The following is a 19,841-nucleotide window of genomic DNA, read 5'->3' on the forward strand; positions in this document are numbered from 1 at the left end:
TCCTGTACCTTGCTCTTGTACCGGATTCCTTGTTAACTGACCTCCTGCTAGAGATGGGCCGAACCTCCGATTTTAGTGGAAGTGTGCTGGGCCCATAACCCAGAGGTTGATGGGTCGAACCCATCCTCTACTAGGCATGATTTCATTTTTGCACCTCGCTTTATCGCATGGGCAAACCGGTTTCCATAGCCCTGTAAGAGAAAGTGTAATAACGGCCCTGACGTAACATAGATATTATGGTAGCTAAGACTACTCCTGGGCCTGTCTTGTAGTTGAAGAGATGAGTGAACTGTGACACCACACTTAAAAAAAAGCAAAACAAAAAAACAGCAAACAGAGAAGCTTCCCCATATTGGAGCATTGGATTTGGTAAAGTCTTAAAGAGAATCTGTATTGTTAAAATCACACAAAAGTAAACATACCAGTGTGTTAGGGGACATCTTCTATTACCCTCTGTCACAATTTCGCTGCTCCCCGCCAAATTAAAAGTAGTCAAAAACAGTTTTAAAAAGTTTGTTTGTAAACAAACAAAATGGCCACCAAAACAGGAAGTAGGTTGATGTACAGTATGTCCACACATAGAAAATACATCCATACACAATCAGGCTGTATACAGCCTTCCTTTTGAATCTCAAGAGATCATTTGCGTGTTTCTTTCAGCTCACTGAAGAGTTACAAGCTGATTGTTTGTTTACTCTTGCAGACAGCTCTGCCTGGTTGTCTGTAATTCTGCAGTATGTGACTCATCAGTATGTGAACAGAGGATTTATCCAGCTTGTAAGAGATAAGAGAGCAGAGAAAAGCTGGCTAATGTAAATAACACACACACACAGGGGAGTGTGCATAGAGGGGGCATGCATAGCAGATCACACTGAAGAGTTGGCAGCCTTCCAGACACAGGATGACAAGTCCGACAGGGGAAAGATAAGCAGATTTATTACATAGATGGTGATAGTATAAAGTGCTGCAGTAAGCCAGAGCACATTATAATAGGTTTAGGAACCTGTAGGATGGTAGAAAATACAATGACATTTTTGTTACAGAGTCCCTTTAAGCCAATTAGTTGTAAGACACAAGTAAGCTTTAGGTTAGCAGGAATGGTTGCATGGCCGCCTAGCTTTTCATCCTTCCCAGGCCAGCAAGGCTGGCTTCAGCCTGTAGTGTTGGTGGTATAGTGGTGAACATAGCTACCCTCCAAGCAGTTGACCTGGGTTTGATTCCTGGCCAATGTATGTGAGCGTGATTTTGACATCCTACAAATCCCTGAAAGACAAGATCCTCCTCCGGAGGAGGTGGGAGGGAGGAGGAGGGAGGAGGAGGGAGGAGAAGGGAGAAGGAGAAGGGAGAAAGAATGAATTAAACTTCCTGATAGATGTATACACATGCAAAATGTTGTAAAGCAGTTTAGGCCTGCAATTCAACATTCAATGTGATTTATGACCTGAAAACAGTGGTTTGCATCAAATCTAGGTTTTTTATTGAGACTTTTGACGTGTATCATACTCAATCATGTCTCCATCCAGGTATTAGACCGCTTGAAACATCTTTTCCATCATTTTTCTGGCCAGCATAATTTTTTCTAAATTTCCAAGTTTGCCTCTCCATTGAAGTCTATTGCGGTTCGCAAAAGTTCGCGCGAACCAAACTTTCGCGGTAGGTTCGCAAACCTAAAATCGGAGGTTCGGCCCATCTCTAATCAATACCTCAGAGAATTGAGGCTGTAATTGCTGCAAAAGGTGGACCTTCATCATATTAAAATATATTTTGTTGATTTTCAAGGTGTTTCCATTATTTTGTCCAACCCCTGTATGTTTTATGTTGCCTGTATTTCTAATGGTTCAATGAAAAATGGTTCAATGAAAAAGATTGCAAAACATAGGTCACTCTCGGGCTACCAATCTAAAGCTACTCCCCATTTTAGTCTACTAAAATTATTTTTTTTATGATTTTTTCAATTGAGTAGTGCCAGCAACCTCCTCCATCGTTCACAGGCGCTACAGAAGTGAGTGGATAGTACTACCGCCTTGCAATGCTGTATTCCCAATTCATTTCTATGATTGTGAACTGCAAATCACAGCCTAACAAATCTATCCCCTACTTGTACCATGGTGGTCACTGGTTAATGGTATATATGGTTGCATGGAAAAGAAGATTTCTGGGGAGTGTCTGCAACACCTCAACCAAATAACCGTGTGTGCTAGGGCTCAAAACAAGAGCAATTATATGGTAGAGGAAGAAAGCCCTTAAAGAATAGCACCTTCCATAGCAAATTTAGGAAAAATATAATAAAAAGTCTTTATTCAACATTAGGTATAATAATAGTCACAATATTGATGATTCAATGAAAATAAAACCATTTAAAAAACAAATTAATGTTCCAACATGACCCCTGCGGCAGATGAAACAATCACTCTAAATGTTTCTCCAAACTGCGTGGCTGTGTGTTCCTGTGCTGATGTCAATGTCCTGGTGAACTTTGCTTTACTGGCTAGGATCTGCTGAATTCCGCTTTTTTACTGGCTGGAAACTGTTGTACTACTTACTCTGGCTAGAAACTGCTGAACTTTGTTGTCAATGTGATGGAGACATGGAGGACCCCAACAGGGATGCTCGGGTAGTAAAAATCTCTCTCTCTCCCTCCTCCTCCTCCTCCATCCATCCATCCATCCTCTTATATCATCCTGTAGGAAATTGCAGTTTTTCAAAACAGCTTACATACTATAGCTGGGATTAGAACCCAGGACTCAGTGTGGTGGTGGTGGAGGAGGGAGAGAGAGAGAGAGAGAGAGAGAGAGAGAGAGAGAGAGAGAGAGAGAGAGAGAGAGAGAGAGAGAGAGAGAGAGAGAGAGAGAGAGAGAAGAGAGAGATTTTTTTAAATCTGTGATTCGGGTAGTCCGGGTAATTCGGATATCCGCGGGTATCCGGATCGGTGGAGAAACTATCTGCAGATAGCTATCCGGATATCTGCAGAACTATCTGGAATCCGGATCCGACCCGGATAATAGAAAAAGGTTGGATACCCGGGTTAATTCGGGTACCCGAAATCCGAATGAGCATCCCTGGACCCCAACTTAGTTGTGTGAGCGTGTTGAGTTATGAGTGTGGCAGCGTGTAGTAAGTCAACAGCGCTGGTGAAAGTTTTCAATCACCTAGTGCTGTTTTAGGCCTGTCATTTACTTTTACCTACCAAATCACTTTTTGTACACATAACCTGGCCTAACAATCTTTTTGAGTTTTCTAGACACCTGATTGTGCCTGATCAGTGTTGCCTGTTAATTTTCACATTGAAATTGTCATTTTTTTATTTCGAGAAAAATGTTTGCGAAAATACATTGTATTGTTGCAAAATGATCAAAGGAAACAAATTTGTGAAAAATGCCGAAAAACTTCTACATTTTTACCACAAAAATTCACGAAAAGCGCAAAATCTTATTTTAATCGCAAACATTTTTGAAAAATGCAAAAAATATAAAATGATTTTTGATGGCATTTTTGCTCAATAGTTTAACCTAACATTATGTTTACCAAAATTAATGCAAATAGAATATGGTCATTATCACTCATCAATGGGCCTGATCCTTCAGTTAGGAGGCAACATCAAGATACATTTAAAGAGAACCCAAGGTGAGAGGGATAGAGAGGCTGCCATAGTTATTTCCTTGTAAACAATGCCAGTTGCCTAGCAGCCCTGTTGATCTAGCATAAGTAGTGTCTGAGTCAAAACCTTGGAACAAGCATATGGCCTGAACCTGAATCAGCTGAGTCAGAGTACCTGATCTGCTGCATGCTTGTTTAGGGTCTATGGCTAAAGGTATTAAATACACAGGATCAGGGCGACTGCCAGTCAACTGGTATTGTTTAAAAGGAAATAAATATGTCAGCCTCCGTATCCCTCTCACTTCGGGTTCCCTTTAAATGTTCCCACTCCTTTCCCTTTCTTCCCTGAATACAGCCTGCAAACTTGCAAGCTTTTTACAGAAACTGGTTATTTGAAAAAGTTTAGACTTTCTATTCTGGAATAACATCTTGACAAAAAAGTTTAACAATGAAATTGACCGTACAGAAACTTAAATTCAAAATAAAGGCTTCGGTCTTAAACACTGGATGAAATGCCATAATGGGTACCTGCCATTTACTCCTGTGCAATCCCAGCCTGAAAGGTCAGGTTATTCTTAGTGCAACCTTCTGTGGGAGTACTGAGTGAATACTTTTTACTGAAAGCAACCATTCACTGAGGGCTGTTCCCTTTTCTGCAGTTTGTTTTTATACCTGCTGACATTGCTGACCTGTTTTTAGCTTCCCACTTACTTAGTGCCTTTGGCACAATGGCATAGAACCACCATGTTCGCTCAGACTTAGGACTTTATAGACAGCATTTTTCCTTCAGCTTAGCAGCAATTCTTGTTAAACATTTAAAATACATACATGAAACATATAAGTTTCTCCAAGAGTTTTTTTTTTATGTTGCAATCACTTACAGTAGTTAGTTAAAAATCTGACAGGTTTTGGACTAGTCCATCTCTTCATTTTAAAAAAGGCATACTGAATGGCAGTCGCTCAGTCCAATTGCCAGAATGTGTTTGAAAGAGTAGCATTGCACCCAGTCTCTGACAGGCGCCGCCCGGGTATTCCGACGAGATAACCTACCTGCTCCCCCCCTCTGGCCGCGACTCCCTCCCTCCCTTTAGCCACCGCTCCCTCCGTCCGCCGTGTCACTCAGACCTCGATCAGGCGGCGACCAATCATGCAGGCGCTTGGACCTAGCACACTGCACTGATATGCGGAAGTGACATCACTTCTGCATATAGAGCGGGTGCGTCCGGCGCCTGCTCGTACTGGTCGGGTTGCCACTGATCCTGAGGTCTGACTACACTGCAAGGTGAGGGGGGAGCGGCAGCTGGGGGGGGGGGCTCCCTGTCACCCACTGCCTAAAGGGGCTCCCTGTCAATCACTACCTAAAGGGGTCCCAGTCACTCACTGCCTAAAGGGCTCCCTGTCACTCACTGCCTAAAGGAGCTCCCTGTCACTCACTGCCTAAACGGGCTCCCTGTCACTCACTGCCTAAAGTGGTTCCTTTCACTCACTGCCTAAAGGGCTCCCTGTCACTCACTGCCTAAAGGGCTCCCTGTCACTCACTGCCTAACGGGCTCCCTGTCACTCACAGCCTAAAGGAGCTCCCTGTCACTCACTGCCTAAAGGGCTCCCTGTCACTCACTGCCTAAAGTGGTTCCTTTCACTCACTGCCTAAAGGGCTCCCTGTCACTCACTGCCTAAAGGGCTCCCTGTCACTCACTGCCTAACGGGCTCCCTGTCACTCACAGCCTAAAGGGCTCCCTGTCACTCACTGCCTAAAGGGCTCCCTGTCGCTCACTGCCTAAAGGGGCTCCCTGTCGCTCACTGCCTAAAGGGCTCCCTGTCGCTCACTGCCTAAAGGGGCTCCCTGTCGCTCACTGCCTAAAGGGGCTCCCTGTCGCTCACTGCCTAAAGGGGCTCCCTGTTGCTCACTGCCTAAAGGGGCTCCCTGCCACTCGCTGCCTAAAGGGGCTCCCTGTCACTGCCTAAAGGGCTCCCTGTCACTCACTGCCTAAAGGGCTCCTTGTCACTCACTGCCTAAAGGGCTCCTTGTCACTCACTGCCTAAAGGGCTCCCTGTCACTCACTACCTAAAGGGGGTCCAGGCTGGCTACAGATACTGGGGACACTGGCTGTTTGTCATTATGTGCATTTACTGGTGAAAAGCTGTCTCTTATTATGTGCATTTACTGGTGAAAAGCTGTCTCTTATTATGTGCATTTACTGGTGTAAAGCTGTCTCTTATTATGTGCATTTGCTGGTGAAAAGCAGTTTATGTGCATTTACTGGTGAAAAGCGGTCTCTTATTATGTGCATTTACTGGTGAAAAGCGGTCTCTTATTATGTGCATTTACTGGTGAAAAGCTGTCTCTTATTATGTGCATTTACTGGGGAAAAGCTGTCTCTCATTATGTGCATTTACTGATGATAGGCTGTCTGTCATTACGTGCATTTACTGGTGAAACGCTGTCTCTTATGTGCATTTAGTGGGGAAATTTTGTCAGTAAAAATCTTTTGTCAGTAAATATTTAGGTATTTGTCAGTAAAAATAACGTGAAAGGTTGGCAACACTGGCAGGCTGTGCGGCGCAACGGGAAAGATACAGGCAGCCCACCTCACGCTTGGGCTTGGTGGGGGAGGAGCCGACGACAGCGAGCGAGAGTAGCGTGGCCACAGGCAGCCATAAATACGCAGTGTGTGACTGCATCGCACTCGCAGAGCCTCTCAACCTGAGTCAGTCCAGAGACTAGCAGACTCGCAGGCAGCCAAAGCCAGCCAGGAGCAAGCCCATGGAAGAGGGGTAGGAATGGGGTATCACATGCATGCGTAAAGAGGTGGAAGGTGTGGGTGTGATTAGGCAGGACATGGGTGTGGTTATGTGGTTGGGCGCGGTTAATTTAACCACTCCCATAGGCGCCAGAGAAAATCTTGCACCCAGGTGCCAGGCACCCGAGGCTCACCCCTGTGGAGGCTGTCCAACATCTTTGTATAGAACCTTTACAAGGAGTCTCTTTGTAAAGAATAAAGTAAATACTGACACTCCCCCATGAGGAGATTGGCTACGAGTTCAAAACCTGTCAGCTTTTTACTACATACTGTAAGTGACAGCATAATTACTGTGTACATTTACATTTTTGTGAATGTACTATGAATGTTATTATATTGTTTTGCTATATTTGTCATTTAGACAAGTTTTCCTTTGAAACAATACCAGTTGATTGTTAGCCAAGCAAAGAGAAAGAAACACAGGAACAAGCACCACTCCTAATGTTCAAAATATATACACTGATCTTTATTAAACAATGATCAATCACAAATTATTGTGCACCCAAAGGACAACCAAAAAATTAAAAACACATAAAACATACCATAAAACTCAAAGCCATTATATCCGTTTGCAAAGATGATCATTCCATACACAATAGTATGTAATATCAACACTTGGGGCTCAAAAAAGTGCCCCCAGGTTGTATGAACCCGGCAATAGCTTGTACCCTAATTAAGTATTCCCCGAATTGTGAGAACTCAGAGGCAGAATAGTATTAATGACCCCCAGCCGTTTGCCTGCAGCAGGGTGAGCAGTCTCTCGGCTTCACCCTGCGCTGAAATGTGGCCATTTTAAATATGTGCGGGAACCCTGTGGTACAAAAGAACCATGACTAGAAAAGGTAAATGAGAGGCTTATCATTTTGAGCAGATGCCAATTGTATGTAAATTTATACAGCAAATCAAAATCACCAGTGATGCATTTGATTAGTTACATTCAAAGCTTCATGATTTAACCTTAAATTCACATAAAAATTTACATCAGTTCAAAATAATTGGCACCATCTTTACTTGGCCGGTGAATTGCTGGAACTCCAATTATCAGTTTTCACATAGCATTTATGCTAGGTACACACGATACAATTTTCTGTTAGATTTACCTGCCAGATCGATTTTTTCCAACATGTCAAATCTTAATTTTGATTGATTTTCCGATCAATTTCCATAGAAGTAAACGGAAATCGATCGGAAAATCCATAAGTATTAAACTCGGACATGTTGGAAAAAATCGATCTGGCAGGTAAATTAACCAAAAAATGTTTGTGTGTACCTAGCATTAAAGAGGCACTGTAGTGGCATGTACGCAGTAAGTTATTCAGGATACCCACTTTTACGCTAACTTTCCTGGTTTTAACATCAGAAACACTTCCTATATCAGTATATTGCTGGATATTAGTATGCAGCCCCGCCCTTCCAGTGAAGCTTAGCCTAGGCTGTTTAACTATGTGGAATTCTCCTCCCTATGAGGTATTTTTACTGGTCTCCACCTGTGATACATTTCAGAATGTAAATCAGGGTGAGGAAAGATTTTATAATGGGCCAAAAACACAAAATAATTTTACTTTGTATCAAAGTGTAATTTTATTAGTGCAATGAAACATTTACAAAACTGTGAGAGGTGTACTCACTTTTGTGAGATACTGTATATACAAACACATACACTTGCATGGAGAACTGTCATTTTCTAAAACTAGCAATATCAGCTCTTTGATTAGCATACTGGCAGATTCACTTTAATCTGCTTAAAAGGTTTTCACAGGAATTAACATATCAATCAAACACTGGAAATGATAGGGCAGCTGTGCACATTATGCAGTTCAAATAAATATATCCCTCTCAACTTTCTAAGTAAGATGGAGTATTTAAAATGTAATTACTGGGTAGCTGAATTAGAATTTCTATTTACCTTAATGTGAGAGGGTCATTAATAGAGATGTCAAAAAGACCTACAGTTGAAGGATGTACTATATGTTTTCCTAGACAAGCCCTGGCTGAGCGGACATTATCGGTGCTCTGCTATGCAAATATAGACTTTCCTTGTCATCCATTACATCATAAAGAGCTGCATTACATAGTGCAGATTAGAAAATCACAGAAAAAAAACTAGTTTAACTAGGATTCCTGAAGGCCATCTTGAGGATGTCCCTGGCCATATATGGGCATAGATAGCTGGAACATTCACTCTGAAGTGAGGATTGTGGTAGTTGGTGACAGGAATGCAATTGAAGCAGATGCTCATCGGGGCTCTTCAATTAAGTTCTAGAGGATATTGGCATGAGATCATTCATTCAAGGTTATTTATTGTTAATGAAGACTATTAAATTACTTTTTGTTGTTGTTGCATTTTGTTCACTTTACTCTAAAAATAGGTTAAGGGTACATTAGTACCTCTATACCCAATTCACTAGGGGGCAGTGGACATCTGGGGATCCCCTATTAAATGGGACACCTAGATTCCACCATAAGGTGCCCCCTCAAGGACTTACATCCACAGGACGTAACCTGGATAAGACCCTTTGGGAAGGGTGGCAGGCATTGCTGCCCCTTTCTTCCAGAGCACCCCATATTCTGTCCTTCGTAGCCTGCATGGGTGACAAAGGGATAAGAGGCTTGGGGGAGGTGCTACATCTTTATTAATTTTTTTTTACTGCAAATAATAGGTATATTTTCCAGACATTATACAGCAGTGTTATAGCGGATTCAGGCAAAAGCATTAAAACTTGCCCAGGAAAAATTCACTGCTTTTTCTGGGGATATATGTAAAGTTGAAATACCAATGGGTAGGATATGTTCTTTATCATTTAACCACATTTAAAAATCCATTTTGTTTTGTAACTTTATGCTGGGAATACACAGTTCGTTTTTGAGCCATTTAGATGGCTCGATAGTTAATTTCTGACATGTCCGATCTCCGGCCCCATCGTTTCGACACTCGATTCCGCAATGAACACAATGGAAAAAGATAAGAAAAACGAGCGGAAGAAAAGAGCGGGGAATCGAACGAACGGGAGAATTGAGCGGCAAAGTAGAGCCATGTATTCCCAGCATTAGAAGCGATTTTATCAGGAACTACAGGAACTTTCTGAAAAAAATTCTTTGTTACCACTAGTCTCCCGACATACCTAGCAAATTTGGCGATTATACCACATATTTGGGCTTTGCTATTAACAGCTAAAGTTGGCACAATTGACTTTAATGTAATTTGATGTAATCGGTTAGTCGAAAGGTTTCTGTGCAATAGAGAGAGTTCACTGAAATTCTCGCAAAACTGTCAGAGGTGTTCTTGCTTGTCCCTACTGATAAGTCTGAAGTTTAGGAAGTGCTGGGAAACCTGCGATTATCAAATAAATTGCTCTTGAAGTAATTAGTTAACTGTTAATCAAGGATCATCCACACACAAAAAACAAAAAAACAAAACCCAAGATGTGACCCTGAAAGTCTCTACAGATCTAGGAAAACATGTCTGACTGTATGGTATTGTTTGCATACTTAAGTTCCCTATGTTTAGGAGCCATCAAGGGTATTCTCTTCACTTGTTTAACAAATGAAGATCACTTTTATATAGTACATTTGAGCGACGTGCCAGAAAGAGTGAAGGAATATCTCCCACTTACCTCATTCTGAAGATCTCTTATCATTTTGCTTTTGCGTTCCATTTCCGTTTTTAGAAAGTTAATCTATAAAAGACAAACCATAAATTGTATTAGTGATGCATGTATAGCTCTCTTTTGAACAAGTGAAAGCAAGAGAAATAACTTTTGTGGAAAAAATATCTCCCAGGACAATTACGCTACTGTATATGCAGTACAAAGACTGTAGCAAATGTGTTACACTCTTTAATGTTTTGATGAATAAGCCCATCAGAACAATTTTTTTTTTTGTTGGTATAAAAAAATGTTCTCCCCCACTTTTTAAGCCAATGACACAAGCTGATAAATAAGAATTTGGGACATTTAACCAACCAATCAAACGGCAGAAGTGGCCGGTGGGAAAGGAAATCATTTGATGTGTATAAAATCATAAAAAGGAAAATGTAATATTTTAAAATAGTGAAAAAGAAATCCAGGAATATTAAAAGAAAAAAAACAAAAACTACTTCCCTCTTCCACCCCTAAAACATAGGTATTATTTTTTAAGATCACATTTTCAAAGGGGTTCAAAATACTTTTTAGTCATTTTAATCTTTTCCCAGCAATCTTGATCACAGAGCTCTTTCTTCTCTGCTCTCCATCTCCTTGTTCAGCAACATGCTCAGATCAATAATGCAACATTATGGCCTGAACTATCAAGGGGGCATGGCCTAAACTGTTAAACTGCAATTTATGTTTTATAGAAGGAGACATCTGGTGTAGTTCCAAGAACATTCCAGAGGATAAAAACACAACAAGACAGAGGAGCCCCCTATGGTGTAGTAGTTTGCTGTACCATATGTGTATGGTCTTATAATGAAAACTACTCACAAGTGTGGTTTGCAAAACCGGCAGCAACTATAGTGTTGAGTAGGTGAGGAAAACCCGTCCTCACTCAGGTCTTTAGATTTTCTGTGGCAGATAGGTCGCTTCTCTGAAAAAAAAAAAATTCAGGAAGCGTTCCAGTGGACCCTATAAACAAAGCTTCTATGAGGAATCTGCCCTCATCTGCTGAGAATTCCGCCGAGACCCGGGTGGAATCCGCCGTTTCCAGGTCTCGGCGCTTGTTTCCCCGTTGATGATGCTGTTACTGGCTCACAGGCCGCACATTCTTATAGGCTGAGAGCGCATTCCCAGTATGCCCTCTGCAAAGGTAAACAATAGTCGGCTGACTCCGGTCAGCTGACAGAGCGGTGTCAGCTGACCTTACAATCGACACCTAGGCAGGGCATTGCTGTGTGATTGGATGTGCGGAGTGTGGCTGGCCACTGATTGGATGATGAGTTGTATTCAAATCTGCAGAGTGCTCCCAGTCATTGCTCGTGATAAGCATAGCTTTGGCTAGTTGCTGGGTGCGCACTCACTTGATAAGATTCGCTGGATATTGACCTTCGCTTGCATTTTACTCTCCCTTGTCTGTTGTGATTTAACCTTTGCTTGTTTGCTGGAAATCCTTGTCTGCTGCCTGGACCGACCTTTCCTGTTACTGGACACTCTTGCCTGCTGCCTGGACCAACCATTGCCTGTTGCTGGATACTTCTTGCATGCTACTTGAACTGGACAATAAGTATACTCAGTCATTTGAACTACTTGTCACATACTGCCTGGAGCATCCATTACCTGTTGAATACTTTGCAAGCAGATTAATTGGAACTGTGTCATAACTTGCATCATCTATTACCTGTTGCATAACACTGCATGTAGACGTGCATTAACTATCTCATAACCTGGATCATCCATTACCTGTTGAATAACTTTGCATGAAGACTTGCCTGAACTGTCTCATATCTGGTTTACCCACTGCCTGAACCTAGCCTAGGGATTACTTGATTTCTCTCCTGATACTGGAGAATCTGCACTCACTATGTCTGCCATTACTGACAAATGATGCGGATTGCCTCATCCCTCTGAACCAAGGTAATAACCCTGTGTGATACTGAAGAACTATTGAACCATATTACTAGCCTCATTAGGGCTCTAACAGGTTATTCCTCTTTACATCAGTCTGTATGCCTTGCATCTTAAGACCTGGGGGTAACTGTAGTCAGGAGACAAATAACGTGTCCTGAACTGGTAGTGAGCAATTGTGTGTGTTGCAGTTTGCATTCAGTTTGGAGGTGATGGGGGTGAAGTCCCTGGAGGTGAGAGAGCCAGGGCTTGCCCACATTTCCCTCTGGGTATCGCATGGTGGTTTGGGGGCCCCAGCAAGTGAGAAAGGCTGGGGCCCCCGGCTGTCGTGCGAACCAGTGTTTGTGATTTTAAATAATGTGTCCTGTTCACATGGGGGCTTGTCTATAGGTTAAGATGTGGGCCGGGCTCAGAGCCATGGTAATAGATTGGGGCAGAGAGAGTGAGAACATAACCTGTACACCCTTACAAGCTTGCCTCCCCTCTAAGAGTACACGGGGAGTGGGACTATAGTGTATATTTCCACTCCCTATGTACTCTTGGAGGGAAGCACCCCAAAAGAAGATCATTCAATTTTGACCAAAAATAGTTTTTATCAAGGCATACATCATTTCTTTATTGAGCACTAAAACTTTTAAGAGCCTACTTCTCCATTATTGGTGGTTTACTGCTTCAGGTAATCAAATGATCTTGTTTAGGGGAGCCTCCTACAGACCAGTGTTATGTTTTGTACTTTCCTGACAAAATTGATGAGAAAATAAATATGGCCACACCTTCAATTTCTGGCATGATAACAGGAGTTGTTGCTTTGAATTTCCATTGTCATGCAATGTCCAGTAAAATTAGTTTTGTTGGCTAGGTAACACTTCTGAGGATCAATTCTGTGTTAAAAATGCAGTTAATACAGAAGGCAACATCAATCTACCACATCAGCTGGGTTAGAATGATACTGTCATCAAGACACTAAAAACTGTTTTAAGGTATTTGCAGGCTTTATTTTAGTCTCCTCAGCAACCTCCTCCCACCATCATCTTATTCACAGCTGCTGTAGTCTTTTTTCTGCCCAAATGGATTGGCCATAACTGAGATGCCATAAGCTCTCTTTGCCCTGTAAGGATGCCTCCTATTCCCTTCTATATCAGAAACCACTTGCTCAGTTTGCAAGTTTCTCATGTACATATTATTATAGTGGTACTATGAGAAGGATATAGAACATTGCTTGATTAAGAATCTTTAGAGTTTGAGTCGTACAGGGCCCCAGGCACAGCAATTAATTCCCCCCCCCTCCCTTTGAGAGAGCCGGTGTCTGATGCATCTTAGCTAGATGCTTCTGGTCCAATAATTTGCAGAATACCAGTAATCCAAATACACAACTTCCCAGAGAGGAGTGAATTGGCAAATATGTGCATTGTCTTCATATCCTGAATGGTTAGGCAATTATTATTACTGGGGCATGACCTGAGTCCCTGTGTTAGGATGTTGGGAGGTCTATTTACTGCAAGTGGACAAGAGGATGAACATTTTGGCCCCATGTCTCAACTGAAGAAATATAATTTGGGTATTATGTTCCTGGTGCAAAATTGGTAGTCAGTGCCCCAGCATCTGGTTGATTGAAAAGGTACTTGGCATGTGGATACAAAGTTGTGGAAGATGCTGTCACTTATACTTGAATGAACAACGCACGTACAAATACCCAGCTCATTGGCACCCTCTTTTCACTGCGGCAAAAAACTAAAGGTACACCTTCAAATTATGGCGCAACCAGACTCCTAAAAATGCAAACTTTGCTTCATTAAAAGTTGTGAGTGGACAGTTGCCCTTGAATAAAGCAATCTAGAGTAAGTTTTTCATATATTAAATCTAACAGTTTATTATTAGTCTTTTTTTCATTGATGTGACCCCTTTGAGAAATGATGTATTATACATGTCAAACACATTTAGTTTTAAAGAAGGTTATCTTGGTGTTATCTATTTATGAATAATTTGATTCTTGATTTATGTCATGAATTTTAATTGGTAATTAATACAGTTGTTTTTCTTTATGTAGAAGTACATCTACCCATTTATATAATTACCCTTTGCCCTACCTAAAAAGTCCTTCCTCACCTTGCCCTACTACATTTCTGAAAATACAGTTCTTGACCTATTCTAGTCATGAAGCTAATTTCTACTCCTAACATACAATACTACTGCTTGATTCAGGTTTATTTCAATGTGTATAGCACAGCAGTTGTCATGGAAATTGTTGAGACAGCTGTTAGAGAACACATGTGCTTATTATTATGGGACTTGGGTGTGATCTTTTAAGAATTGTATGCACAGAAATTTGACGATTTTGCATTAGCTATATGTCAAAGTCAGTGCTGTCTAAAAAAAAGTAAATGGATAAAGAAAAAAAAAACAAAAAAAAAAAAACCACACTTTCGAATTTTGTTGCTTTGTAACCCGGAACAGAATACACGCAGTGGCATAACGAAAGAGCTTGGGGCCCTATTGTGATTTTTAAATGGGGCCCCAAGCGCTGTATTAATATGGCACCCCAAAACCAACCAAAGAAAGCTGCAATGTCAAAGAGGTGTAATCAGAGTAAAGAAACAGTTTGGTAAGGATTACAGCTATTCAATGCACATATAGAGATGTTCATTTCCATCATAGTGCCTATGAAAACTAGTAAAATGGATTAAGGAGGGCCCCTCTAGTCCAGGTGTCCTGGTGCGTTTGCAACCTCTGCATCACCTATTGCTACGCAACTGAAGTCATGTGCACAAGATTATTTTTTTTTCTAGCTGTATTTGTGATGTTTAACAACCAACTGAAATGTGTAACAGAAACAGTTGCAAAAAAGGCACCACTCAACTTTGCGGCATATTGACTGATTCAATAATTATAATCACATTGGATAAAAATCTGTGCCGCCAAGAGCATGCCCGATTGACAATGCAACCGATTTCAGGCTAAAATTGGTCACATGTATCGATCAGACATGTTGGTAAATCTCAGGCCAATGTGCTGGATTGGGTGCGCAGCGTTAACGGCGTGGGACATCAGGACAAGCTATGAACGTGACAGAACCTGTAACCCCCTCCGGTGCCTGCTTTACCTGTCTGCCAACCACACTGAGTGATTTCTGCATTTTTGCCCCACGTGGATACTGCCATTTAGCACGTGGGGTGCTAAGATGTATGGCTACCTTAAGATGGATAAAGGCTCACCCAATAGTAATTTAATCAGAAGTAACTATTTACCTTTTCCATAGAACTCCAAGGTGGTCGGTTTCCACCTGTGACGAATTATCATTTTGATTAGTTCAGAATGAAAACAACTATTTCTAGAGCATTTCAGTGTTTAGGAGGCCAATTGAAGGTAAACAAGTTTCTATGGGTAAACACTGTCAAAAGATCTCCAGTATAAAGTTGTGGAAAGGAACAATCCATGAAGCCAAGACAAAAAAATCAATTCATAAGATCTAAGGAGGACAGAAATGTATATAATAAGCCGGAGGTGTTTAATCCCTTCCTAGATCAGTCCGTCCCCTACAAACTAGGTGGAAGAGCGAGGAGGAAACCCATTTTAGGAAAATGGGGAACATTGTATGCATACAAAAAAAAATAATTATCTAAAAAACAAAGGTCTTTTTGAAAGGTCCCACTCTTTCCCTTAAAGTCATTGGAAATTGCTAAAAATAAATAAATAAATAAATTATACTCACCTAAGGAGAGGAAAGGCCCTAGGTCCTTTAGAGCATTCTTGCTCCTCTCCTGGTCCCTTCTGTTAAGTTCCGGCTCCCCTATTTGAATACCCCACTGTTGGGGACTTTGAAAGTCTTCAGGAGCTGAGTCCTCCCAAAGACAGGTGGCTCTATACTGTGCATGCGCGAGTATAGAGAGCTCCTGAAGACTCCCAAAGCCTCCTTTAATGCAGAGAGTGAGCAGTATTTGACCAAATTGGTTGAATACTGCTACCGGGGAGCCAGCGCTGGAACAGGAACCGAGAGAGGAGAGGGAAGGCTCTATTAGGGATGATCAATGAGATGCAAATTGTTCTGAAACTATGCAAATGTATGCAGTTTGAAAATGGACCAATCAATTTAAACCCAGGTTTAACCACTTGAGGACCCACCCTTTACCCCCTCCGCGGCGAAATCCCCCCCCCCTCCCTCTCCTACCTGTCCCCCCCGGTGTTCCGGGCTGCACAGGACGCTATCCGTCCTGTGCAGCCAGTGACAGGACATCCCCTGTCACATGGCGGCGATCCCCGGCCGCTGATTGGCCGGGGATCGCCGATCTGCCTTACGGCGCTGCTGCGCAGCAGCGCCGTACAATGTAAACAAAGCGGATTATTTCCGCTTGTGTTTACATTTAGCCTGCGAGCCGCCATCGGCGGCCCGCAGGCTATTCATGGAGCCCCCCGCCGTGATTTGACAGGAAGCAGCCGCTTGCGCGAGCGGCTGCTTCCTGATTAATCAGCCTGCAGCTGGCGACGCAATACTGCGTCGCTGGTCCTGCAGCTGCCACTTTGCCGACGCGCGGTATGAGTGCGCGGTCGGCAAGTGGTTAAACTGATTGGTCCATTTTCAAGCTGCATAAATTGGCATATAAATGTGCATCAACTCGGAACAATTTGCATATCTGTGATCACCCCTAGGCTCTATAGGACCCAGAGTCGTCCCTCTCCTTAGGTAAGTATCTGTTGCATGTTTTTAAGTAGCTCCCATCGACACTAACAATGTTGGTGATGATGATAGCACTTGTGGGGGCTTTGTTCTTAGCTGCTAAAGTCGGCACGAAATTATGCCAAATTGCAAAATTACAGTTCCTTATTATGTTAACATATGAAGTCGATTATGATTTTTTTTTAAATTTGCATTATAATTTCACATTGTAATTTCAAATTATGATGCGAAATTACGATTATGCAAAATTTGTGCTTATTACTAGTCTGCTGTGCGGTGAAAATATATGTGTAAAAAAAAACAAACGATTTGAAGCTGTGAATCAGAAATATTTATATGTTTCAGTATGTACTTGCTTAAAATAATTAAAGAGCTGAACATAAAAAAATAATTTAAAAATATCTTGAAAAAAATCCTATGAAACGCCCCATCACCTGCGATTTCCAGCCCTGATGTACAAAGCTGGACCTACACTAAAAGGAAGCAAAAACTGCTTTGATTTACCTTCAAAGTGCTTCAGCTTCATTTTTACATCCACCAAAAGCAGAAATACTGAGCACAAAGATCATAAACAGAAAAAAAAGAGAAGAATAGAAGCAAAAGTAATTGCAGGGTTACACTACACAAACACTTACGGTGGCCTGTTGCTTCTCAGCCTTTTCTGTTGCCTCATTAAGTTGCTTTGTGAATACTTCCTGCAGGGATTTCATCTCTTCCCTAGTTTATGAAAAAACAAGCAACATTTAAATATATATATTTTTTCCTCAATTAGTTTCACATTACTGTTTTTTATCTATGATTTAAATCGAAAAACCATATTTAATACATCATAGTCACACAGTAAAAATATTAACAAGATTTATTTAACAAGTAAGGCCAAGGGCACTGTTATTTTTATAAGAGAACAGTTTATGGACAAAAAGTAAATGTGCCATTGCCAAATACTGGCAACTGCACATCTACAAATGATTAAATACCCATGTCTATACTTGTATTACTGTTTGATAATTCACTTAGACAGCTAGTAGATTACAGTAGTATGTCCACATGAGCAAACTTGATTATCCTTGTCAGTAGCTGTATGTGGGTTCTTTCGGTCCCTTTAGATTTCTGCACTGGCAGTACTGCACCTCTATGTAGCTTAGAATAATTCTAAAGATGCTGATGTCAGAACCTAGGATGGTGTAAGCATGGATAGCCTATAGCTAAAGCCAAAAATATTAAAATAACCCAAACTCCTAAATATTACATCCCACAGAACTTTCCATCTCTAATCCTCAGGTATCACTTGCATACTAGTATTTAGGTATTGAATGCCTCTTTAAACAAGTGTTTATTTAATGCCTTGATTACTGCAATGCCCTTCTGTCTGGTCTCCCTATGACCCGAATAGCCCCACTGCAAGTCCACCATGAATGCGTCAGCCAGAATTATCCACTGCTCCCATTGCTCCACCACGGTGGCTCCCTCCTTGAGTCCCATGCACGCCTCCAGGACTTCTCAAGAGCTGCTCCAACACTATGGAACTCCCTACCTCCACCCATTAGGACAGCCCCCTCCAACATCTTCAAGAAGGCCCTCAAAACTCACCTTTTCACTCTGGCCTACTACCCCCTCACAAGTGCTCTAAACCCACAGCTGAACTCTGGTCCCCTACCTTTCATGTCATTACCTCTCCCTCTAGATTGTAAGCCTTTGGGAAGGGTCCTCTTGTGTCCTACCTGATCATGCACCTCTATTACTGTGAACCCATGCTATGCATCTGAGTGAACCTAACTTGCCTAATCTCCATGCTCCCCTCCAGTGACTGTCTAAGCATTACCTTGTACTCATACTGTGCTGCATGATCTGGTCTTTCTTGTATTCCTGTATTGTCATTTTGCTGTATGTCACCCCTAAATATTGTCTGTAACCTAAACTAATGTCCAGCGCTGCGTAATATGTTGGCGCTTTATAAATACAATAAATAAATAAATAAACTGCCTTTGGCCTTATTAAACAGTGTACACTTAGGGTCCTTTTCCACTATATCAGTTGCTGTCAGTTATAACTGAAAGGACAACTGATGTGAAGTCCAGTGTCCATGGTTTCCAATGGCCTCTTTCCCATTATATGTTGAAAAAACTGAATCTCTTTTACAATGCACAGCTGTGGTATAATAAAAAAAAAACATTAACATGCATTAAGTGTAAAAGGACCCTTAGCCTGTTTTTGTTTTATTTACTCATTGATCATTCTACAGCTACTCTGGTTACAGAAGGGATTCCTAGGCTCATTTAGTATCGATATCGTGTTGTTCAGTCCATATTCTTGAACTCGACGAGGAGGATCTTATTGCTGTGCCTACGTCCAATCCTATAATCTATGATCTATAACAGGCCATCATAACCTTATAATGTGGCTTGTTACAAGCTGGTAAGCCTCTCATTGTGTGTTAATGTATGCCGCATGTCTTATCAGGTTGAAATGTCACCTATAAGGGGGAGTTTTATATAGTTCTACACTGAATTTACTTTTTTTTTTTACAGAGACTTTTTATTTGGTGAAGCACCCCTCACTGAAATTACTTCCATCTGTTATTACAGTTATGCTAAAAGAAATACGTAAATAGATATCAAACATGAGGACTTGCACTTGAATTTTTCATCTTGTCACATTATATATAACCAAGTAAGATTCACTAGGAAAGCAACGCATTAAACTGTCATTCTAATCATAGGAATGGGACAGTGTTACTTTACACGTGGTCAGGCTAAAATCCAATAGACTTATCTGACACTAGGAAAAAGGCCCACTAGTTAAAAAAAACGGGCGTGAGAATCCCATTTCCTTCTGCAATACCCGGATTCTTGTATGGAGCAAGTCACAAATGTTTTTCTGAATTCTCTAGTCTAAAACAAATGTTCTTTCATCATTACTTGGGTCTGATATGTCCCTAAATCACCAGTACAATTAAGTACTAAACAGGGCTTTACAGACAGTTATGGATCATTTTACTGTAGCTGAGATTTTTGAGATCATAAAATGGTGAAGCAGTATTAAAGCGCACCTGAACTCAGAACTTCCTCTGGTCTAAAAGATAAGCAACAGCATAATAACTTTTATAGAAAAAAAACATTTCTTTGTTACAGCTAATACGCTGCAGATTTATTGCAGGATTTGTATCTACTTCCTGCATTCATGGAAGCAGACATACAGTATTGTTAACATCCTGTGCTTACCAATTAGCTCTCT

The 19,841-nt window shown here is 41.4% G+C and overlaps 1 protein-coding gene across 4 annotated transcripts in view; it reads right to left on the reverse strand.

Annotated features, from left to right (window-relative positions):
• Window positions 1-19,841, reverse strand: part of LUZP2 (leucine zipper protein 2) — a 917,784-nt gene that overhangs the window by 398,057 nt on the left and 499,886 nt on the right. For 3 of the 4 annotated variants that reach the window (XM_068259736.1, XM_068259737.1, XM_068259738.1), the window contains exons 4-5: window positions 17,243-17,324; window positions 10,013-10,075 (exon numbers count right to left, since the gene is read on the reverse strand). In XM_068259736.1, the coding sequence (XP_068115837.1) occupies window positions 10,013-10,075; window positions 17,243-17,324 (145 nt within the window). Of the gene's footprint in view, window positions 1-10,012; window positions 10,076-17,242; window positions 17,325-18,429; window positions 18,602-19,841 lie in introns of those variants that run through there. The other variant, XM_068259740.1, reaches the window with a different exon arrangement.

This window comes from Hyperolius riggenbachi, chromosome 11 (assembly GCF_040937935.1).
Source record: "Hyperolius riggenbachi isolate aHypRig1 chromosome 11, aHypRig1.pri, whole genome shotgun sequence".
Classification (NCBI taxonomy): Eukaryota; Metazoa; Chordata; class Amphibia; order Anura; family Hyperoliidae; genus Hyperolius; species Hyperolius riggenbachi.